At 45.5% G+C, this 25,962-nt stretch overlaps 1 protein-coding gene across 1 annotated transcript in view; it reads left to right on the forward strand.

Moving 5' to 3' along the window:
• Positions 1–25,962, forward strand: part of LAPTM5 (lysosomal protein transmembrane 5) — a 170,292-nt gene that overhangs the window by 128,536 nt on the left and 15,794 nt on the right. Inside the window, exon 6 of the mRNA XM_073563328.1 lies at positions 15,652–15,741. Within this exon, the coding sequence (XP_073419429.1) occupies positions 15,652–15,741 (90 nt within the window). The remainder of the gene's footprint in view (positions 1–15,651; positions 15,742–25,962) is intronic.

A 25,962-nucleotide genomic window follows, 5' to 3' on the forward strand; every position in this document is an offset into this window, starting at 1 on the left:
ACCACTGCCCCTGAGCGTATGACTGTGGATGCATTTTTTGAGGCCCTGGGGCATATTTATGATGAGCCTGATCGGATGCGTATGGCTGAGGATAGGGTGATGAGTGTATGCCAGGGGAAGCACTCAGCTGAGTGGTTTTGCTCAGAGTTCAGATGCTGGGCTGCTGAGGTCTGCTGGAATGATGCCGCCCTCTGGGGTTTGATCCGTAGAGGCCTGTCTGAACGTCTGAAGGATGCCTTGGCTCTCCACCCTCCGCCTGATTCCCTGGAGGACGCTATGACACAGGCCGTCCGAATGGATCGCAGGCTACAGGCCAGGGGAGTGATGCAGATTGAAACCCCGTTATTTTCCCAAAGAAGGGGAGCCAGTCCTACATTGGAAACCATGGCGATGGGAGCCATCGACGTCAAGGAGAAAGAAAAGAGACAACGGCACTTGGGAAAATGCTGTTTTCACTGTGGTGATTCCAGACATTGGAAAAAGGATTGCCCCTCCTGTCCACTGACCTGCAAGAGACTGAGCCTGGGTGATTGTCATGGAGGTCACCCAGGCTCTCAGGTACCTTTTTCTCCATTTTCAAAAATGTTGTTGCAAGTGGAACTTTGTTGTGGGAGGGTCTCCACACCCACTTCTGCTTTCGTGGATCGCGGATCGTCGTTGAACTTTATTGACTCTAACTTGGTGTCCAGGTGTAAGTTAGGGACAGTTAGGTTGGAGACTCCTATCCATGTTGTTGCCATTGACAAAACACCACTGGCTAAGAATGACGTCGTATTTCTTACAGAGGAGTTTCTCCTTAAAGTGAGTTCCTTGCACCAGGAACATATTTCATGCTTTGTTATGGACAACCTGCCTGCGGGACTGGTGTTGGGGTTCCCCTGGTTACAATTACATAATCCAGTGATTAATTGGGAATCTCGGGACATTGTTAAATGGGGTCCCTATTGTTCTGAAAAATGTCTTGCTACTGTGTCTGTGTCATCCGTGGGTCTGGAAGGTATTCCAGAATACCTAAAAGACTATACGGATGTTTTCTCCGAAAAGAGGCTGAGTTTTTACCACCACACCGCCCATTTGATTGTGCCATTGACCTGGTTCCAGGTGCTAAATTGCCCAAGGCCCACTTGTATAACCTTTTGGGTCCCGAACGGGCTGCTATGAAGGAATACATTTCCAAGAGTCTCCGTAAGGGACACATTCGTCCTTCTGTCTCTCCCGTGGTGGCGGGGTTCTTTTTCATAAAGAAAAAAGATGGTGGTTTACGCCCAAGCCTCGATTTTCTAGAGTTAAATAAGATAACTGTGAGAAATACTTATCCCCTCCCACTTATTCCTGATTTGTACAACCAGTTGTCCGGAGCTATGGGGTTTTCGAAATTAGATCTACGGGGAGCGTATAACCTTATCCGAGTCCGGGAAGGAGATGAGTGGAAAACTGCTTTTCTCACTACTGAAGGTTTGTTTCAAAATTTGGTCATGCCTTTTGGTCTGACCAATGCTCCAGTGGTCTTCCAAAATTTCATAAATCACGTGTTCTCTGATTTTATTGGACGTTTTACGGTGGTGTATTTGGATGACATACTGATCTACTCTCCTGATAAACAGGCTCACATTGGTCATCGAGCAGTCCTCCAAAGGCTTCGGGAGAACTGTCTCTTTGCTAAACTAGAGAAATGTTTATTTTTTGTACAGGAACTGTCTTTTCTGGGTTTCATTGTGTCTACTGAGGGGTATCGCATGGATCCTAATAAGGTGCAGGCCATTGTCGATTGGGTCCAACCTTGTGATTTAAAAGCTCTGCAGCGTTTCCTAGGATTCGCCAATTATTATCGCAAATTTATAAGGGGGTTCTCACAGGTGGTTAAACCCCTCACAGACATGACTCAAAATGGGGCCGATATCAAGAATTGGTCAGCCGCAGAGATAGCGGCATTTCAGTTTTTAAAAAAATGTTTCATGTCTGCTCCGGTTCTTATTCAACCGGACCCGTCTGAACGATTTATTGTTGAGGTGGACACCTCAGAGGTGGGGGGGCGGTATTGTCCCAGGGACCTGCCACTTTGACTAATTTGAGACCTTGCGCCTTTTTCTCGAAGAAATTCTCCCCTGCGGAGAGAAACTATGATGTTGGGAATCGAGAACTTCTGGCCGTGAAGTTGGCCTTTGAAGAATGGAGGCATTTTTTGGAGGGGGCTGTCCATCCTATAGCCATAATTATAGACCACAAGAACCTAGTGTCAGAGACACCGCACTACACTCGCTCACAGAGCCAGTGCGCATGTCCTGAGTACAGAAACAGTGCTAAAAGATACCTGTGGAGCAGGGCAGCAGAGGTGACAATGCATGCTTCAAACTATTAGTGTCAGGGTCCAGTCAGCGCCGGAAAGTAAAGAGGCACAGGACCTGCAGACACTGAAATCAGCAAGCTGGCACAGGACCTATGGTCAGGTGACTGCAAGGGGGCGGGGTTTAGCGTCCTGCTTTCAGATATGACAGGACACCATTGTGATGAAGGAGCAGTCGCCATCTTAGATATGAGGCCACATGTTTGAGCTTGGCATCCATTTTGGTCTAAGTTCAGGAATTACAGGCAGCTAAAGGCTTCTATACCCCCAAGTGCTGTGTACTTAGTAAATACAAGCAGGATTTAGTGTTCCAGTGCTAATTAGCCAGGGCCATTGGTGTGATAATGAGGATAGGCCCAAAACAGAGCTTCAAAGCTCAGGTACGGAGCCATGCCAGCAGGGGGCCGGAAAAAAGCCTAGGGCTTCAATTAGAATGTACCTGCTAGCAGACGCAGGAATATACGTCCTTTGTGTGTCCCAGACGCTTTGGCTCCATCCTAGGAGCATGGATTATTAGCCCACCCTCTGACACAGGGGGAGGAACCTAGTGTGTTTGAGGACTAGCATCCCCTGGCAGATACTCATTCTTTCACACAGAAGATCCGGACGATGACTATGTAAGAAGGACCTGGGGATAGACCTGCCGAGGGGAGCAGCGGCCCATGCTTTGGGGGTCTGTCTGGCAACTAAGATTCTTGTACCTGTGGACTGCAGAGCTCCCCAGCACCCACATGACCCTACAATCTGGTAAATTGACCTCCAGCTTAATATCTTAAGTCTTGTACCCTTATTGTTATAACTTTTCTCTGACTGTAAATTTACTGTATATTTCTGTAATTATCTAGTGCGCCCTTAAGGCAATTAAACTATAAACTTAATCTTGGGCTGATGCTTTTACTTTGATCACGAATCTTAGAACCCCCAGCGGGTAACAGGACCTCCTCCCCGGTGACCATTTGCTCTAGGTGCAGTTCCCTTACTGACCTGAGAGACAAGGTGGGGCACCGGAGAGCTGTGCCTGTGTAGTTACATCACGGTGGTGATGTGGGAGTAACGGGTCTGTGTGTGTTCCTCCACACTTGGTGGCAGCAGTGGGATCAGAGTAATAGTGTGCGTGGGACCCCTACTCCCAGACACTAGAGACTACCAGCAGTAACTTTCACTGCTGGGGTCTTAAGGTCAGCCCAGCACTAGATGGTCAGAGTGCAAATATAATAAGTTGTGTGCGAGGCCAGGGTTGCAGCTGTGTCAGTAACCAGAGGTTCCCAAGATGGCGGATGGCACCAGGAGTAGGACAAAGAGGGAGGCCAATGTATGGTCTATGAGGAGGTGGTGGAGGACAATACCAATGAAGGCTAGGGGGAGCTCAGCCAGGGCTCCCCAAGGAGCCAGACCCCCGTGCTCAGTCCCGCAGTGGACTGCCCACCACCGCCCACCCCAGCCTGTCCAGATCGGAGGCCCTTTTCCAAGCGGCTATGGCACAGCTCGAGGCTGGTAACGATGCCGCCCATGACAACCATACAACAACTCAGAGTCAGGCAAAACGGAGGTCACAACAGTACGGGCAAACGAGGCACAGGAGGGACAAACAGACGGGTAGTCAGACAAAGCCAAAGGTCATACACAAGAGGGCGACGTGGTACCAAGGGGACGAGCAGAGAGAAGTCAGGTCACAAGCAGAGAGTCATACACGAGAGGTAGCGCAGTACAAGAGGGCCAGGCAGAACTCGTAACAGGGACAGAACCGGATCAAAACCAAAGCAAGCAAGCAAGATATCAGGCACAAGGCACACGTACGCACAAGGTCAACTAACTCAGCCGAGGGCAGGAGTATAACTGACACCGGACCTAGGTCCAGTGAGCATTAAATAGCCGGCCTCTGCCAGAGAGAGGCGGAACAATTAACCCCCAGTCTGATCAGGACAGGCCAAAGCGAAACCTCATCCTGGATCATGACAGTACCCTCCTCTCAATGGGGGGCCACCGGACACCCAGGTCTCTCAGGGTACTTGGCGTGAAAGGCCCGGACCAACAGATCCGCATGGACCGATCGAGCAGGAAATCACGACCGTTCTTCAGGACCGTAGCCTTTCCAATGTATCAGATATTGAAGGGCACGATGGACCAACCTAGAGTCGACGATTCGTTCCACCTTGTACTCCGACTGCCCGTCTACCAAAACCAGTGGTGGGGAAGCTGATGATCACTCCCCACCGGACCTCACAGGTTTCAAAAGGGCCTTATGGAAAACATTTGGGATCTGCAGAGATGGCGGGAGTCGCAACCGAAAAGCCACCGGATTAACTGCTTCGGTAATTACATAGGGACCTATAAACTTGGGTCCAAGCTTCGCAGAGGGGACATTGAGCCTTATATTCTTGGTGGGCAACCATACCTTATCCCCAATCTGAAACACCGGTCCCGCGGATCGTTTTTTGTCCGCAAAAAATTTAATTTTGTCCTGGGCCTTCGTAATGTTACTCTGGACCTCCCGCCATACCTTCCCCAACCGCTGGATCGTCTCATCCGCCCCAGGACACACAGAATTCAAACGGGAAAATTCTCCAAAATGAGGATGAAACCCATAATTACAGAAAAAGGGAGATGTACCCGTAGACTGGTTAATGCGGTTGTTAAATGCAAACTCGGCCAACGGTAACACAGAACACCAATTATCCTGTCGGGCTGAGGTCAAGCAACGCAAAATTTGCTCCAGAGATGGATTGGTCCTCTCGGTCTGCCCATTAGTCTCAGGATGATAAGCGGATGAAAAGGATAGACCAATGCCCAACCTCTTGCAAAAAGCCCTCCAAAATCTGGAAACAAATTGCACTCCTCTATCAGACACCACATTCAAGGGTACCCCATGCAACCGCACCACATCCTCAACGAACAATCTGGACAGCGTTTCCGCATTAGGTAGAGCTGCCAAAGGTACAAAATGTGCCTGCTTACTAAACCTGTCCATCACAACCCAAACGACGGTATTACCCTTGGAGGGGGGAAGGTTGGTGATGAAATCCATGGACAAATTAGTCCATGGTCTCTCAGGAATTGGCAGTGGTACCAATTCCCCGGCCAGCCGGTTATGGGGGGTTTTTGCTCCGGCACAAACATCACAAGCAGACACATATTCCCCAACATCAGAGGCTAAAGCAGACCACCAGAACACTCTAGTAATGGCCTTCCGGGTAGCTGAGATCCCTGGATGTCCAGCCAGAACTGAGTCATGGACCTCCTGGAGGACCTTGAGGCGAAACTGAGCTGGCACGAAAAGCTTATCCACCGGCTTAGTCGGAGGTGCCAGAGACTGAGCCTCCCGAATCTCCCGTTCCAACATATTAGAAATATCTGCCACCACTACCCCAGGCTGAAGAATGGAGGACAGAGGTTCCGGGGGGGACACCGGATCTAGACTGCGTGACAAGGATCTGACATTTTTAGATCCTGGCTGAAAAGTGATTGAGAAATTGAACCGGGAAAAAAAAAGTGACCATCTAGCCTGTCTAGGAGTCAACCTTTTAGCTGACTCAATGTAAGCTAGGTTTTTGTGGTCCATAATTACTGTTATAGGATGGACAGCCCCCTCCAAAAAATGCCTCCATTCTTCAAAAGCCAACTTTACGGCCAGAAGTTCTCGATTTCCCACATCATAGTTTCTCTCCGCAGGGGAGAACTTCTTTGAGAAAAAGGCGCAAGGTCTCAAATTGGTCAAAGTGGCGGGTCCCTGGGACAATACCGCCCCCACCTCTGAGGCATCTACCTCAACAATAAATGGTTCCGACGGGTCCGGTTGAATAAGAACCGGGGCAGACATGAAACATTTTTTTAAAAACTGAAACGCTGCTACCACTGCGGTTGACCAGTTCTTGATATCGGCCCCCTTTTGAGTCATGTCTGTGAGGGGTTTAACCACCTGTGAGAGCCCCCTTATAAAATTTACGGTAATAATTGGCGAATCCTAGGAAACGCTGCAGAGCCTTCAAATCACAAGGCTGAACCCACTCGACAATGGCCTGCACCTTATTATGTTCCATGCGATACCCCTCAGCAGACACAATGAACCCCAGAAAAGACAGTTCCTGGACAAAAAATAAGCATTTTTCTAATTTAGCAAAGAGACAGTTCTCCCGGAGCCTTTGGAGAACTGCCCGAACATGACCAATGTGAGCCTGTTTATCAGGAGAGTAGATTAATATGTCATCCAAATATACAACCATAAAACGTCCAATGAAATCAGAGAACACGTGATTAATGAAATTTTGGAAAACCGCTGGAGCATTGGTCAGACCGAAAGGCATGACCAAGTTTTCAAACAACCCTTCAGTAGTGAGAAAAGCGCTTTTCCACTCATCTCCGTCCCGGACTCGGATAAGGTTATACGGTCCCCGTAGATCTAACTTTGAAAACCACTTAGCTCCGGACAACTGATTGTATAAATCAGGAATAAGTGGAAGGGGATACGTATTCCTCACAGTTATCTTATTTAACTCACGAAAATCGAGGCATGGGCGTAAACCACCATCTTTTTTCTTTACAAAAAGAACCCCGCCACTACGGGAGAAACAGAAGGACGAATGTGTCCCTTATGGAGACTCTCGGAAATATATTCTTTCATTGCGGCCCGTTCTGGACCCGAAAGGTTATACAAGCGGGCTTTGGGCAATTTAGCACCTGGAACCAGGTCAATGGCACAATCAAATGGGCGGTGTGGTGGTAAAACCTCAGTCTCTTTTTTGGAGAAAACATCCGTATAGTCTTTCAGGCACTCCGGAATACCTTCCAGACCCACGGACGACACAGACACTGTAACAAGACATTTTTCAGAACAATAGGGGCCCCATTTAACAATGTCTCGATATTCCCAATTAATTACAGGATTATGCAATTGTAACCAGCAGAAACCTAACACCAGTCCCGCAGGCAGGTTGTCCATAACAAAACATGAAATATGTTCCTGGTGTAAGGAACTCACTTTAAGGAGAAACTCTTCAGTGCAAAACATAACGTTATTCTTAACCAGTGGTGTTTTGTCAATGGCAACAATGTAAATAGGAGTCTCCAACCTAACTGTCCCTAACTTACACCTGGCCACCAAGTCCGAGTCAATAATGTTCAATGATGAACCGCAATCCATGAAGGCAGAAGTGGATGTAGAGACACTCCCACAGCAAAGTTCCACTTGTAACAACATTTTAGAGAAGGCAGAAAAGGGTACCTGAGAGCCTGGGTGACCTCCATGACAATCACCCGGGCTCAGTCGCTTGTTGGTCAGTGGACTGGAGGGGCAATCCTTTTTCCAATGTCCAGAATCGCCACAGTGAAAACAGCATTTTCCCATGCGCCGTTGTCTCCTTTCATTTTCTTTGAGGTCGAAGGTTCCTATCTCCATGACTTCCAATGTATGACTGGCTCCCCTTCCTTGGGAGAATAACGGTCTCTCAATTTGCACCACTCCCCTCGCCCATAGCCTGCGATCCATTTGGACGGCCTGTGTCATAGCCTCTTCCAGGGAATCAGGCGGAGGGTGGAGAGCCAAGGCATCTTTCAGATGTTCAGACAGGCCTCTATGGAACAAACCCCAGAGGGCGGCGTCATTCCAGCAGACCTCAGCAGCCCTGCGCCTGAACTCTGAGCAAAACCACTCGGCTGAGTGCTTTCCCTGGCACAAACTCATCCCCATGTCCTCAGCCATACGCATTTGATCAGGCTCATCATAAATATGCCCCAGGGCTTCAAAAAATGCATCCACATTCATACACTCAGGGGCAGTGGTCGGAAGGGAGAAAGCCCAAGCTTGGGGGGCTCCCCTTAACAGGGACATAATGACCCCCACTCTCTGACCTTCATCCCCAGAAGAGTGTGGTCTCAATGAAAAAAAAAAGCTTACAGCCCTCCTTGAAAACTCTGAATTTCCTTTTATCTCCAGAAAAGGTATCTGGTAACTTAACCGGAGACTCAGGGGAAACTAATTTAACATCCCGAGCCCCCGATGAGAATACCCCCTGCACAGTGTCAGCGATCAGCTGCTGAGACTGAGCCAGGACTCGTTGTTCTCCAAGGAGTTTCTGAGAAATCTGAGTCAGGTGTCTCACCTGCTCAGAAAGCGCGTGCATAGGATCCATCACATACACAGGAGAATGGGAGCAGAGAAAAAAAAATGGTATGGGTCAGTTATAATGTCAGAGACACCACTCTGCACTCGCTCACAGAGCCAGTGCGCATGTCCTGAGTACAGAAACAGTGCTAAAAGATACCTGTGGGCAGGTCAGCAGAGGTGACAATGCGTGCTTCAAACTATTAGTGTCAGGGTCCAGTCAGCGCCGGAAGGTAAAGAGGCACAGGACCTGCGGACACTGAAATCAGCAAGCTGACACAGGACCTATGGTCAGGTGACAGCAAGGGGGCGGGGCTTAGCATCCTGCTTTCAGATATGACAGGACACCATACAACAACTCAGAGTCAGGCAAAACGGAGGTCACAACAGTACGGGCAAATGAGGCACAGGTGGGACAAACAGACAAAGCCAAAGGTCATGCACAAGAGGGTGACGTGGTACCAAGGGGACGTGCAGAGAGAAGTCGGGTCACAAGCAGAGAGTCATACACGAGAGGTAGCGCAGTACAAGAGGGCCAGGCAGAACTCGTAACAGGGACAGAACCGGATCAAAACCAAAACAAGCAAGCAAGATATCAGGCACAAGGCACACGTACGCAGTCCAGTGGCCCCCCATTGAGAGGAGGGTACTGTCATGATCCTGGATGGGCTTTGTCTTTGGCCCATCCTGGTCAGACAGGGGTTAATTGTTTCTGCCTCTCTCTGGCAGAGGCCGGCTATTTAATGCTCACTGGACCTAGGTCCAGTGTCAGTTATACTCCTGCCCTCGGCTGAGTTAGTTGACCTCGTGCGTACGTGTGCCTTGTGCCTGATATCTTGCTTGCTTGTTTGGTTTTGACCCGGTTCTGTCCCTGTTACAAGTTCTGCCTGTCCCTCTTGTACTGTGCTACCTCTCTGTGTATGACCCTCTGCCTGTCTGCCTGTGACTTGACTATTCTTTGCTCGTCCCTCTGGTACCGCACAGCCCTCTCCGTGTACGAACCCTCGCTTGTCTAACCTGCGTTTTCCTCTCCTCCTCTACAGTTTCCCTGCAGTAGGTACATTATATGATCTGCAGCAGTAGGATGCTAAACCCCGCCCCCTGCAGTCACATGATCTAGGTCCTGGGACTCCTTACTATTTTCAGTGCCGCAGGTCCTGTCTGCTTGAACCGTCACTACTGTATTGGACCCCGTGCTCGCCCATAGTGTGGGTAAGTCACCCTGCTCGGCGTGGCAGTTTGCCGATGGTGACAGGGTCCTGACATTAGAGTTCTGACATATATATATGTCATGATCTCAGTGTGGGTTTGACTCGCACATGAGGGGTTAATGTCTGGAACCAGTGCTGATGACTGGCACTTCTGGGGTTAAAGGTTATGATCCCAGTGCAGGCTTACCTGCACACCTGGGTCTCATTATTGTGGCCTCTCCCTGGTTCTGGGAAGGCTTCTTATGGTCTCAGGAAGCTTCAATCCCCTTCAGGTATACTTTGGCCCTTGGCAGAGTGTGTTGACCAATGAGTGTGTTTGTGCTGTGTTCTTGTTTGCCTGATAACTTGGTGTACGACTCGGCCTGTTCTCTGGATACTGCTTGTTGGATTCTGCTTGGTACCTTCTATGTCTGACTTTGACCACTGCCTGTCCCCGACTATCTGTTCTGTCTCATCCCTGGTACTTTACTGTTATCTCTGTGTATGACCCGGTTTGTCTGACTTTGAGCATTCCTGTATAGTATTTTGCCTGTATAGTATTTTGCCTATCTCTGGCAGCAGGATGCTAAGCCCCGCCCCCTTGCAGTCACATGACTGTTGGTCCTTCACTGCTCACTGACTTCAGCTTCTCCAGGTCCTGTTTGCCTGAACTATCTGGCCGTATCTGACCCCGGGCCCCTCTGCAGTGTGGGTGAGTCCTTGCTCAGCGGTGACTGCATGCCGACCCTAACAGGACCGTGACATATATATATATACATATATATACAGTGGGGAAAAAAAGTATTTAGTCAGTCAGCAATAGTGCAAGTTCCACCACTTAAAAAGATGAGAGGCGTCTGTAATTTACATCATAGGTAGACCTCAACTATGGGAGACAAACTGAGAAAAAAAATTCCAGAAAATCACATTGTCTGTTTTTTTTTTCATTTTATTTGCATATTATGGTGGAAAATAAGTATTTGGTCAGAAACAAGCAATCAAGATTTCTGGCTCTCACAGACCTGTAACTTCTTCTTTAAGAGTCTCCTCTTTCCTCCACTCATTACCTGTAGTAATGGCACCTGTTTAAACTTGTTATCAGTATAAAAAGACACCTGTGCACACCCTCAAACAGTCTGACTCCAAACTCCACTATGGTGAAGACCAAAGAGCTGTCAAAGGACACCAGAAACAAAATTGTAGCCCTGCACCAGGCTGGGAAGACTGAATCTGCAATAGCCAACCAGCTTGGAGTGAAGAAATCAACTGTGGGAGCAATAATTAGAAAATGGAAGACATACAAGACCACTGATAATCTCCCTCGATCTGGTGCTCCACGCAAAATCCCACCCCGTGGGGTCAGAATGATCACAAGAACGGTGAGCAAAAATCCCAGAACCACGCGGGGGGACCTAGTGAATGAACTGCAGAGAGCTGGGACCAATGTAACAAGGCCTACCATAAGTAACACACTACGCCACCATAGACTCAGATCCTGCAGTGCCAGACGTGTCCCACTGCTTAAGCCTGTACATGTCCGGGCCCGTCTGAAGTTTGCTAGAGAGCATTTGGATGATCCAGAGGAGTTTTGGGAGAATGTCCTATGGTCTGATGAAACCAAACTGGAACTGTTTGGTAGAAACACAACTTGTCGTGTTTGGAGGAAAAAGAATACTGAGTTGCATCCATCAAACACCATACCTACTGTAAAGCATGGTGGTGGAAACATCATGCTTTGGGGCTGTTTCTCTGCAAAGGGGCCAGGACGACTGATCCGGGTACATGAAAGAATGAATGGGGCCATGTATCGTGAGATTTTGAGTGCAAACCTCCTTCCATCAGCAAGGGCATTGAAGATGAAACGTGGCTGGGTCTTTCAACATGACAGTGATCCAAAGCACACTGCCAGGGCAACGAAGGAGTGGCTTCGTAAGAAGCATTTCAAGGTCCTGGAGTGGCCTAGCCAGTCTCCAGATCTCAACCCTATAGAAAACCTTTGGAGGGAGTTGAAAGTCCATGTTGCCAAGCGAAAAGCCAAAAACATCACTGTCCTAGAGGAGATCTGCATGGAGGAATGGGCCAACATACCAACAACAGTGTGTGGCAACCTTGTGAAGACTTACAGAAAACGTTTGACCTCTGTCATTGCCAACAAAGGATATATCACAAAGTATTGAGATGAAATTTTGTTTCTGACCAAATACTTATTTTCCACCATAATATGCAAATAAAATGAAAAAAAAACAGAAATTGTGATTTTCTGGATTTTTTTTCTCAGTTTGTCTCCCATAGTTGAGGTCTACCTATGATGTAAATTACAGACGCCTCTCATCTTTTTAAGTGGTGGAACTTGCACTATTGCTGACTGACTAAATACTTTTTTTCCCCACTGTATATATATGATAGTGCTGAATATTATGGTGACTACACAGGAAAGGTTTTCTTCTGATGACTTTTTCATGAAGGTCCTATTTGTGCAGGTGTCTCTGAACTATAGAATAATGCACCACAACTCCTGCTAAATATTTTTGAAGGTCTTTTGCAGTAAAGCGTGGGTTCTGATTTGCCTCTCTAGCAATCCAATGAGCAGCTCTCACTGAAATGTTGCTTGGTCTTCTAGACCTTATCTTGACCTCCACTGTTCCTGTTAACCGCCATTTCTTAATTGCATTTCAAACTGAGGAAAGGGCAACTTGAAAACATGTTACTATCTTTTTATTGCCTTCTCCTGTTTTTTGGTCCTCCACCATTTTCATTTTCAGAGTGGTATTCAGCGTCTTAGAAGAACCCATGGTTGCTATTTTTTGACACAAGTTTAGAGGAGGCTGGGTTTTAATGAATCTGGGAAATTTACATCATCCGGCCTTTCTTAATGATAATAGTCAATAAGCCATAACCCCCACAGGCTTATTAACCCCTTAACGACATCGGACATAAATTTATGCTGATGTCGGACTTCCTCCCTTTGATGTGGGCTCCAGCGGTGAGCCCACATCTTTCCAGACACATGTCAGCGGTTTGGAACAGCTGACATGTGCCCGGAACAGTCACGGGTGGAATCGGTCTCTGCACGCTATTAACCAGCTAAATGCCACTGTCAAACTCTCAAACTCTGACAGCGGCATTTAACATGTGCTTCCTGCAATCGTGCTGGAAATCCACCCATCGGTGACCCCGTCACAAGATCGCAGGTCACCGATGGGTTGGCATGACAACCAGAAGTATCCTGGAGGCCTCTATAGTTGTCACTGCCGGATTGCTATGAGCGCCTGTATGCCTGTATGTAGCAGAGCGGATCAGACAAATTCAGCTTTTAGTCTCCCATGGAGACTTTTGAAGCTTGCCAAAAGTAAAAAAAAAAGTTTTAAAAAATATTTTAAAAAATATAAAAATTCAAATCACCCCCCTTTCGCCCCATTCAAAATAAAACAATAAAAAAATCATACATACACATATTTGGTATAACCAAATTGATCAGATCTATCAATAAAAAAGGATTAACCTGATCGTTAAACGGCGTAGCGAGAAAAAAAGTCAAAATGCCAGAATTACGTTTTTTTGTTCTCTGCAACATTGCATTAAAATGCAATAATGGGCTATCAAAATATTGTGTCTGGACCAATATGGTATCTTTAAAAACGTCAGCTTGACGCACAAAAACTGAGCCCTCATCCAACCTGAGATCACGAAAAATATAGACGCTACAAGCATCAGAAAATGGTGCAATTTTATATTTTTTTAACAAATTTTGGAATTTTTTTCACTTTTTTCACCAAGAAAGAGAATAGACATCTCTGGTTTCAATGAACTCGTAATGATCTTGGGAATCATAATGGCAGGTCAGTTTTAGCATTTAGTCAACCTAGTAAAAAAAGTAAAAAGAGCAAAACAAAAAACAAGTGTGGGATTGCGCTTTTTTTTGCAATTTCACCGCGCTTGGAATTTTTTTCCCATTTTCGAGTACACAACATGGTAAAACCAATGGCGTTGTTCAAAAGTACAACTTGTCCCGCAAAAAACAAGCCCCCACATGGCCATTTTGACCAAAAAATAAAAAAGTTATGGTTCTGGGAAAAAGGTGAGCAAAAAATGGAAATGCAAAACCAAAAATACCTCTGGTTGTTAAGGGATTAAGATCTGAAACTTTGGTCAAAGTTATCTGAGCACAGAAATCTCCAAGGGTGCCCAAAGTTTTGCATTGGCCCATTTTCCTTTTTGTAATTTTTAAAATGTAAGAAACGACTACATATATTTTTTTTGCCTAAAACATAAAGGAAAAGTGTCATCTTTAACTTTAGGCATTTTGGAGATCATTTCATCTTCAACTTGTTTGAATGTTCATAATAACAGTAATGTTGACCAGCGGTGCCTAAACTTTTAGGGTATGTGCACACACTGCAAATTGGTCTGCGGATTGGCCTGCGGTTTATCATCTCTACAATGGAGGAGATGGCAAACCGCTGCTGAATCAGCAGAAGAGAATGACATGTCAATTCTTTCTGTGGATTGGAAACTGCAGCAAAAACCGCGAGGAAAATTCTGCACCGTCTGCACTGCGGTTTCCATTTTCCATAGGATATAATGGTACTGCACAACGCAGCTAATTCTGCTGCAGATCCGCAGGGCCCAAACCGCTGCGGATCTGCAGCAGAATCCGCAGCGTGGCACATACCCTGAGATGCCACTATATATACATCCACACACAATCCTTGCATAGCAGCATCCACAGAAGTCCAATATTTCAAACTATAAAATTATGTAACTTATGAATAAACTAAAATGCCAGAATTGCCATTTTTTTGTTATCTCCCACCAAACATCTTATGTACCCCAAAATTCTAACATTAAAAATGACACGCAAAATAGATGCCCTCACACAGCTCCTTTACCCCTTAACAACCGCCGATGCGCCTTTTAACAGCTGCAGTTAAGGGTACTTATGCCTCAGCGCAGCTTTTTAACTGCTCTGAGAAATAAGTGGAAAGAGAAATGGATTCCCCCGATCCCCCTGGTACCTTCGGAGTCCCTGCATCCCCCCCATGATGTCCCCCAGGTCGCTGGCATCTTCTTCTGGGAGAAAATGGTGGGTGCATGTGCAGTGCGCCCACCGAGATCTGCCAGCCGGCAACAATAGGGAGTTATTTCTATTGGTTCATTTTGATCACTGTGATAGGGTCTATCACAGTGATCAAAATAAAAATATAGTAAATCAAACCCCCCCTTTATCACCCCCTTAGATAGGTAAAAATAATAAAATAAAAAGTATTTATTTCCATTTTTCCATTAGGGTTAGAGTTGGGCTAAAGTTAGGGTTAGGGTTGGGCTAAAGTTAGGGTTAGAGTTGGGCTAAAGTTAGGGTTAGGGTTGGGCTAAAGTTAGGGTTAAAATAAAGGAAAGTTCTACAGCGCTGAAAAAATGGGATAAAAACTTTTTATTTAAACCACTTTAAATTGTATGCAACCAAAATGGGTAATTTTACCGATGATGCACATATGAGAAACCTACGCGTTTTGGTGATAAGCCTTAGTCATGGTATAGACAGGTAAGCGGTTTTACAGCGGTTTTGTTGAGCATGTCATGTGTGCCTTCTCTGACAAGCAATCTTATTCATTGTGCAAAAAAGTGAAGGGCATTTTTGGCAATTTTCACAAATTGAATTAAAAATTGTTCAGATTTGCAGGGTACAGTGAATTTCCTACAATTCAAAACTAATTAGATTCCAATCTCATAGATTTGCTCATATTTACCTGCTACACTGACAAATGTAGCTCTGTCGCCTCTATAAGAGCATTATTCTCAGTTCATATAGTATAACTCTAAGTGAAAAGCAATAGAAAAGTAAAGATGATCTAGATTTGAACTCCATATTGCTAGCAGAATAAATCAATATTCCGGCTACTTTAAAAGATGTGGTGAAGCTTATGCTCTTTATTATCTATCTTAAATCTATGGGATTATAAAATGCATTAGCAATTCTGTTTATAGGGTGAAATCGTAATAAACTCAGCTCTTTATCTTAGACTTACCCTTCTGCAAGCATGTCTTCTGAGAAATACATCAAGAAAATGATCATCTTCTCATTGCTCCATACTGCTGTGATCTTGTATAAGGTAACATTTTCATTTCTGACTATACATTTATAAACTTTACAGTGAGCAGTGTAATTAAAATGAGTAAGCCAGAGAAAGATGATTCAGCAGCTCTGTGCAATGCAATTAGCAGGAGGAATATATACCATGTCCGCTCCATAAACTTCCTTACTTAGCACCAGCAGAGCACAAGGAACTGGTAGAAATAAACATGGAATAATGTCCAGCACTACGTTATTAAGAGACCAATGGGTAAAGATCTCTGAAGACACTAAATCTCAGACTAATAATTCCCGCTATCTGTGAACTCCTGCCACACTGAATTTACTATAGAGGACTGCAAATTGCACCGGTAAATCACTGTTTCCATATTTTCCATACTAATGTAATATCGGGCATCATTGAGGCTCGTTGAATAGCTCTGATGTCTCTATACAGTGCTGTGGAGCAACACAAAGGGAATGCTACAAGATATTCCTACGTATTTGGAAACAACAGGAAATGGCCTATCATTTTATTCTAAGGCATTATTATATTTATTTAAAGAGAAGTGGTCACCTGGTTCAGCCATGCTCTAATTAAGGGCTGTGATGACATGAGGGTCAATGGGTGCTCCTATCAGCTGGCCTGGCTGTCTTTAGAAAAACCACATGGACCAGGGCTCATCCCACTGAACGCCCGTACTCCTTTCCCGTGGGCAGAGTACTGCTCAGACAACAAAGTGTGAGGGTAACACATTATGGTAATAATTTATTGGATCAACTGTGAGAGAGGGACAGGATCGTAGTCATGGCCGAGGACACCGGTGTTTCTGTGCCCTGTCTTCCCATCACATGACCATTACTCTGCATACCTGTGGCTCCATCTTCTGCGCTGTCAGGGTCCTCTCTGCGCTGCTGAAGGCTCCCTATAGACGGTTCCGCATGAATAGAGACACAGTCCATTTCAACTTTCAAAAGAACAACTTTACTGGTTTCTTTACACAGAACATCCATATTCTTCACAGCATTGCACATTTCTTCCGTTTTCCCTGTATGTCTCTCTCTGTCACACAGCACGTATCTGGGTTGGACCATCTCATACGGTTCCTCAGCATCCTCCCTGTACACCTCTGTTACAGTTAGACATTCCCTAGTCTGTTTTGCCCCAGACATGAGAGTTTCAGTCTCTGAAGTCAGCTGCCACATGGTGCGTGACCTGACCATCTGTACTGTCTCCTGCGGTGACACAGCATCTTCCCTGTCCAAACTCACTGCATCTGGGAGTTTCCTCAGCCATTTCTCCCCAGATCTGAGGGCGTCAGCCCTTGCAATAAGTTACCACATTATGGAGCCACCTGCATCCCCGTACTGCCATACTGTTTCTGTCTTAAACTTTGGTTCCCAAACTGCTGCTGTTCTGACCTGATGCTGTGGATGGCTGGGTTTCTCCCTTGACAAATGTTGTGTGGTGACTGCTATCATTCTGGGCACTTAAGCCTGTGCAGGAGGTTTGGCACAGTGGCCCGACTGACTACTTTGAGGAAGTTCTCCCTCTCTTAGCTGCAGCTGACCCCTCCTATGTTTAACTATTTGCTAACTGGTTTTCACTATACTATACTACATTCACTATACTGCCCCATCTAGTGGCCAGAAACGGGCACTATACTCTCCCTAATAACAGGTACAAGAAACAACAAATATTACATTATGTATATAGCAGCATTGTTATAACACCAAGGAAAGTAGTGGGATATTACATGGTCCCAGTACACCCCTCACTCAACAACAGTCAATAACATACAGTACAGACCCAGTAAGTACATAAGATGGTGCAAATTACAGAGTCTCACCCTTCCACTGGCTTGCTGGGAATTGGAACATCTGCTATTTCTGGACTTCGAGGGCCAACTACCCCAACCAGTAGCACTTCACTTTTGCTGGGCACCCACAAAGAGGAGGTAGCGGCAAGCTTCAGAATGAAATATGTGAATGAAATCTGTATTCCTCCGGTTCCAGTTGAAGCCATGGTTCCTTGGCTGCTGTCTTTTAGAGACTCTCTGAAGAAGAAGAGAGGACCCTTTTTATACCCAAAGCTGTGCCTCAGGCCATTATCCACAGGTTTCAGGGAAGGTAGGAAGAGGTTATCTCTCATTGTTCAAGTGTTCAATTAACCTGCATATTTGTCCTTCAGTGTTTGCAGAACAACAAGCTGCATAGATTGATACAATAGGTAGTCAGCAGGCATTCATCAAATTAACAAACAAAGCTTGTTCAATTAACCTGTGCCTTTGTCCCTCAAGGAAAGCAGACCAATAAGCTGTAGGGGCTGATACAATAGGTAATCAGCAGCCATTCAACAAATCAACAAACATCAATTCAATCTACAACAAATGCAGCCATTCAACAAATCAACAAACATCAATTCAATCTACAACAAGAGTCAGTGTTCAAGCTTACATGAACAATAGCTCATGTCCCTGGGAATACTGAATAATATGGCTGGCATAATTAAGAACAAACGCGGTGTTGTCATAGGGGTGTATGTAGAAATTATAGGCCCAATAAAAAAAAGTCCTATTTGGGTCCCCCAGATCACCCAATAACAAATTTTTTTGCCAGATTAGGCAGGAACATGTCGCATAGTATAGACACAGAAGGGTGTATCTCACAACTTTTAAATATACAGTTGTGCTCAAAAGTTTACATACCCTGGCAGAATTTTTGCTTTCTTGGCCTTTTTTCAGAGAATATAAATGATAACACCAAAACTTTTTCTCCACTTTTGGTTAGTGCTCCATTTATTGTCAAACTACTGTGCTTTCTCTTTTAAATCATAATGACAACCAAAAACATCCAAGTGACCCTGATCAAAAGTTCACATACCCATTTCTTAATACCGTGTATTGCCCTCTCTAACATCAATGACAGCTTGAAGTCTTTTGTGGTAGTTGTGGATGAGGTTTGTTATTTTCTCAGATGGTAAAGCGGCACACTCTTTTTGGCAAAAAGCCTCAATTTCCTGTAAATTCCCGGGCTGTCTAGCATGAACTGCGCACTTGAGATCTCCCCAGAGTGGCTCAATGATATTGAGGTCAGGATACTGAGATGGCCAATCCAGAATCTTTACTTTTTCTGCTGTAGTCAATGACAGGTCGACTTGACCTTGTATTTTGGATTGCTGTCATGTTGGAATGTTCAAGTACGTCCCATGTGCAGCTTCCGGGCTGATGAGTGCAAATTAGCCTTCAGTATTTTCTGATAACATGCTGCATTCATCTTTCCTTCAACTTTGTCCAAATTTCCTGTGCCTTTGTAGCTCACACATTTCCAAAACATCAGCGACTCACCTCCATGCTTTACAGTAAGAATGGTGTTCCTTTCATCATAGGCCTTGGTGACCTCTCTCCAAATGTAACGTTTATGGTTGTGGCCAAAAAGCTCAATTTTGGTCTCATCACTCCAAATTACCTTGTTCTAGAAGTTTTGAGGCTTGTCTTTGTGCTGTTTTGCGTATTGTAGGCAAGATACTTTGTGGCATTTGCGTAGTAATGACTTTCTTCTGGTGACTCGACCATGTAGCTCATTTCTTTTCAAGTGGCTCCTTATTGTGCATCTTGAAACAGCCACACCACTAGGTTTCAGAGAGTCCTTGTATTTCAGTTGATGTTATTTGTGGATTTTTCTTTGCATCCCTAACAATTTTCCTGGCAGTTGTAGACAACATTCTTGTAGATCTACCTGACTATGGTTTTATTTTTACAGAGCCCCTGATTTTCCACATGTTAATCACAGTTTGAACGTTGCTGACTGGCATTATCAATTCCTTATATGTTTTTTGGTATCGCTTTCCTGTTTTATACAGTTATTATTATTATTATGCATTTATATAGTGCCATTTATTCCATGGCCCTTTACATGTGAAAAGGGGAAAGTTCAGCTATCTTTTCCCGTAGCTCCATTGGCAATTCTTTTGCTTTCTCCATGACTCACAATCCAGAAATGTCAGTGGCTGGATGAAAGATGCAAGAGTCTGTCTGGATCCCGGAAACTCACTCAGCTTTTATGCACACACTGATTACAAGCAAACAGGTCACAGGTGAGAATGTTATGTTACCTTTAGTAGCCATTCAAACCCATTTGTATCAACTTCTGTGCATGCCATCATGCCACAATCACCAGGGTATGTTAACTTTTGAGGTCACTTGGATGTTTTGGGTTGCCATTATGATTTAAAAAGAGAAGACTGGTGAGACCCACAAAACCATGCTTTCTCCCTGGGGTGTTCTATGTAAACAACAACAACAATACACATTTTTAACCAAAACACTTTTTTCTTTTAATGAGTGAAGGTTGGTCACAGTGACAGGGGCGTGCACAGAAATTAAATATCAAAATGACCGATGAGGCACAATGGGCCATAAGAAACAGGTACAAATCGATATGCCCAGCTGAACACTTCATACATACAAAACTCTTATGGTATAACAAATTGGCCACTGCTGTGACTTACACATATCAATCAAAACACCGTGAACAAATAAAAAAGGTAAGGGAGGGAGTGTGGGACAACGCAGTCTCCGGGTCCTCTGCTGTGAAGAGAGAGATAGGAAGATGTTTTGACATCATTTATAAAGGGGCACAAAGGGAGGAGAAACAGAGGGACGTTGCCATAACGACAAACAGGAAAGGAGGAGATAAGGAGATGCAAAGGACATCTGCTGTGAAGAGAGAGACAGGAAGATGTTGGGACATCATTTATAAGGGGCACAAAGGGAGGAGAAACAGAGTGACGTTGCCATAACAAAAACAGGAAAGGAGGAGATAAGGAGATGCAAAGGACATTGGGTCACAAACTTTAACCACTTGTAAATGGGGCACACCAGTCAGGGGGCATCCAATAAAGGATTGAAGTGCCCCTCAAACGCAGTAGTTTAACTATAAATGGCTTCAGCCAACCACTAACCATGAGTTGAGAAAAAGTTTTGGTGTTATCATTCATGTTCTCTGAAAAAAGGCCAAGAAAGTAAAAATTCTGTCTGGGTATGTAAACTTTTGCGCACAACTGTAGAGAAGGACATTTATTGTAGCACTTACAAATTAATTTTGCCCAGATTTGAAATCTTTTGGTCTTTTTAGATACTATGATACCCCTTTCATTGCCCCCATAAAGTAGGACACAAACAAAAAGCCCCCCTAATACACAGTATGATACCCCCACAGATATTTCCTCCACATTACCCTCTACATATACAGTATAATGCCCCTATAGTGTCCACAACACAGTGATGTTCACACAGTCCCCCACGCATTTTATGAGGCCCTGAGTGATCCCCAACACAGTAAGATGGGCCCCACAGTCCCACAACACAGTATGATGGATACCACAATCCTACAGTATGATGGCCATACAAACAATATGAAGCTCCCCATACAGTTCCACTAGGTATGGGACCCCCAAGCAACCATCCACACAGTCATTATATTGTATGGATGACCATTATACTCTATAATGGCCACCATACAGCCTTCCACTTAGTATAATGACCTTCTCACTGTATAATGGTCCCCCACACACAGCTCTCCAGACAGTATAAAGGCAAACACACAGAATAATGATCCCCACATCCCTCCAAAAAATATAATGGCCCCAAAAGCACTCAAATAATATTGCTATAAAGTACAGCCATCAAACAGGTGTCCTGTGACATGTTTTCCTGATGTTATAGGAGGAAGTTTGAAAGATACGGTACATTCCCTGTTATCCTGTGGGCTTTTAGGAATAAAGGGGTTTCCCGCCATTAAAAGTTCCCAATTTTTAGAGTTCATAATGGGAAGACATCCTAATAAAAAAAGATACGTACTACAAGTGATTACATTACAACTATGAGTGATTTGATCACTGAGGCCACTGACTAGCTGCAGGGTCAGGTTACTGGTGGTCGAATATCATCTCATCTGCTTTAGTGGAGACCACAGGAGCAGGGGCAATTTACTGTCATAAGTATAGCATGTGTTTTTCTTTCATTGGGATGACTTCACACTGTAATCTTTAAACCCGAGTTCAAAATTCCTTTAAATTCTGTTTTCTTTTGGAGGTAAGTGTAAAGTGGATAATAATATGTTTCCATATGCAATGTCTCAGCCCCTTGTGTTCGAGTTGTAATGGGTGCTAATGGGTTGTACAGACTATATTACAAAGTCAATGTACAGGAAGTGACTTTCTGGGATCAAACCTAATGGAAATATAAAGGGGTGCATCAATCAGGTGACTGCTGCAAATCCAGCTTCTCAACTTCCCCCCAGTGATACAATGAATTTGCAGCCAGCTATGCTTATTCTGTGCAGTGGCCACTATAGGAGACATGTAGTATTGCATAGCAGCTATTCAATTAAACGGTCATCAGTGAAGTTCATATATAGATCAGGTCTGCCAGAGTGGGTGCCAATGATATCCCAGATCTTTCTGCAATGGCTCATAAATGGAACACTAAGAAGCCCTTATATTATGTCTCTTTAAAAGGATTTACCGGTCTGTTAAAAAATATGTCACATGTTCCGTAAGAAACAGCAATATGTAAATACAGGAACGGGTCGAAACGGCTAGGTGAGTTATAGATAATGAGCCTTTCCATTCAATTGACCTGTGATTGCTGATGAAATAAATGCTGATCTTGCCTTTTTTAATGAATGACAGCATTAATGGCAAAATATTTACTTAGCCGCATAAGAAAATCAGTGTGTTCTGCACATAGAGATTTCTGTTCCAAAAAGCAAATTATTTATTGGGTCAAATAAACTATCTACATTTAATTGGATGAGAAAGTTGTTTACGGATAAAGAAGCACAAATCTTCCATTTCTGTTGCTGTCAACAGTGAATCTTGTGAAGTCTTTGTTACCTTCTACTTGGAGTCCATAACTAGGATTAGAGTTTGCTGAATTAATCTTGTTTTTAAGTTATTACAAACTCTAACAGGACACTCAGGCTGCCTTTACACTTTCACATTTCAGACCAATTTCTATTCACTCAGTCAATTGTCAATCTGAAAAGCTGAGTGTAAAGGTAGATCGATGGAGTGCGATCGTGAAGGAGAGCACATACATTTAACCGTGAAATGCTGCAGTTTTGCAACTCGCTTTCTTGAAAACAAAATGCAAAAAAGACAACAATGGTTTTGTTTTGTACTGTTCAGACCTACCCAGAAAAAATAATAAAAAATGTAGTGCATTAACGCATACTTAATGGCCAGGTAATCTGATTACAATATTTCTTATCTTATATGACATGCGACATTAGGCCTCATACTCACTGGCGATAAAATCGGACGATTGCAATCCGATTTTTAATCGGATTGCACTCTGACCCATGTTAGTGAATGGGTGACATCTCACTTGCGATTTTTTTCTCAGCCAAAATCGGTCTGAGAAAAAAATTGCAGCATGCTGCGATTTGCAGTGATTTTGCATAATAGAAGTCAATGGGTGCGAATAAAAAAAGGACCAAAAACGGACCATCCGCTTTCCATCCGTTTTTAATGGCTACATCACCATTCTGTGGTATAGAACACTGTAAATGGTCCTGTAGATCAGGGGTCCCCAACCACTGGTCCGCGGCCCAGCTCCGGGCCGTTGCAGTGCCCTTGCCGGTCCGCGGACAGAAGGGGAGCCGGCGGCGGTGCAGCAGCTGATACTCACCCTGCATCCCGCGGCGGCTTCATCCAGCGCTGAGCGGTCACGTGTGCCGCTCATTTAAGGTCATGAATATGGACGCCACTCATCTCCCATAGGCGTGGCGTCCATATTCATAGGCCTTAATGAGCGGTAGCACGTGACCGCTCCGCACAGGAGCTGAAGCGCCGCGAGATGCAGGGAGGGAAGTTCAGCAGAAGGAAGGTCAGCAATGTGAGGGTAAGTATGATGGGGGAGGATGGGGAAGCCGAGCGGAGCCATATATACAAGGGAGGGAGAGTGGGAACGGAGCCTTATATACAAGGGAGGGAGAGTGGGAGCGGAGCCATATATAAGGGAGGCCGGGAGAGTGGGAGCGGAGCCAAATATACAAGGGAGGCCGGGAGAGTGGGAGCGGAGCCATATATACAAGGGAGGGAGGGTGGGAGCGGAGCCTTATATACAAGGAAGGCCGGGAGGGTGGGAGCGGAGCCATATATACAAGGGAGGCCGGGAGAGTGGGAGCGGAGCCATATATACAAGGGAGGCCGGGAGGGTGGGAGCGGAGCCATATATACAAGGGAGGCCGGGAGAGTGGGAGCAGAGCCATATATACAAGGGAGGCCGGGAGGGTGGGAGCGGAGCCATATATACAAGGGAGGCCGGGAGGGTGGGAGCGGAGCCATATATACAAGGGAGGCCGGGAGAGTGGGAGCGGAGCCATATATACAAGGGAGGCCGGGAGGGTGGGAGTGAAGCCATATATACAAGGGAGGCCGGGAGAGTGGGAGCGGAGCCATATATACAAGGGAGGCCGGGAGGGTGGGAGCGGAGCCATATATACAAGGGAGGCCGGGAGAGTGGGAGCGGAGCCATATATACAAGGAAGGGAGAGTGGGAGCGGAGCCATATATACAGGGGAGGGAGAGTGGGAGCGGAGCCATATATACAAGGGAGACCGGGAGAGTGGGAGCAGAGCCATATATACAAGGGAGACTGGGAGACTGGGAGCGGAGCCATATATACAGGGGAGGGAGAGTGGGAGCGGAGCCATGTATACAAGGGAGGGAGAGTGGGAGCAGAGCCATATATACAAGGGAGGGAGAGTGGGAGCGGAGCCATATATACAAGGGAGGGAGAGGGAGCGGAGCCATATATACAAGGGAGGGAGAGTGGAAGCAGAGCCATATGTACAAGGGAGGGAGAGTGGGAGCAGAGCCATATATACAAGGGAGGGAAAGTGGAAGCAGAGCCATATGTACCAGGGAGGGAGAGTGGGAGCAGAGCCATATATACAAGGGAGGGAAAGTGGAAGCAGAGCCATATATACAAGGGAGGGAGAGTGGGAGCAGAGCCATATATACAATACAAGGGAGGGACAGTGGGAGCAGAGCCATATATACAAGGGAGGGAGAGTGGAAGCAGAGCCATATATACAAGGCAGGGAGAGTGAGAGCAGAGCCATATATACAATACAAGGAAGGGAGAGTGGAAGCAGAGCCATATATACAAGGGAGGGAGAGTGGAAGAAGAGCCATATATACAAGGGAGGGAGAGTGGAAGCAGAGCCATATATACAAGGGAGGGAGAGTGGGAGCAGAGCCATATATACAATACAAGGTAGGGACAGTGGGAGCAGAGCCATATATACAAGAGAGGGAGACTGGGAGCAGAGCCATATATACAGGGGAGGGAGAGTGGGAGCGGAGCCATGTATACAAGGGATGGAGAGTGGGAGCGGAGCCATATATACAGGATGGGAGGGTGGGAGCAGAGCCATGTATACAGGATGGGACAGGGGAGCCATGTATACAGGATGGAAGAGTGGGAGCAGAGCCATGTATACAGGATGGGAGGGTGGGAGCAGAGCCATGTATACAAGGATGGGACAGGGGAGCCATGCATACAACAGGGGAAGCCACACAGAGCTGGACAGGACGGGGGGAACCACACATACATTTTCTGATGATTAGAAAATAATCAGCATGTACAGAACTCCAGTACAATTTTTCTTAAGTGCTCAATGCTCCATTTCCTTGTAGGTTCCAATCATCATTAGCAGTGACGATCATCAGTAGAAGTAGCCCAGTGCTCCCACTGAAACAGAGAAACAAGCCAGGTGCTCCCACTCATTCAAAACCTATAGTGAGTTGAGTCACATTAAAAATGTTATAATTAAATTATAAGTATGTACTGCTAAACTACAACCACGTCCATAGCCCCGCCCCCTTATGACCAAAGCCCCGCCCCTGTCACACCTCCATCCCCGCCCTGCCTGGCCATGGAAGAATGGTCTTGCTTCAAGCCGGTCCCTGGTGCAAAAAAGGTTGGGGACCACTGCTGTAGATGACTGTAGAAAAAGAGTGGCTGGGAAAAAAAAACGGATGGAAAACGGATGGAAAACTAAAAAATCACATACAAATCGCATGACCCTGGCATAACACTCCACCCTTTTTTCCAGTCCAGAAATCGGACCGTTTTTTTAATCGCCAATGGGTATGAGGCCTTAGTCTGGCAATCAGCATGATTACAGCCTACAAACAAAACCTCAAAGATATCGGAGACACAGCTTCTGTATAGGGGATAGAAAGCCT

This window comes from Dendrobates tinctorius, unplaced genomic scaffold (genome assembly GCF_039654945.1).
Source record: "Dendrobates tinctorius isolate UK_male_01 unplaced genomic scaffold, ASM3965494v1 ptg000015l, whole genome shotgun sequence".
Lineage (NCBI taxonomy): Eukaryota > Metazoa > Chordata > Amphibia > Anura > Dendrobatidae > Dendrobates > Dendrobates tinctorius.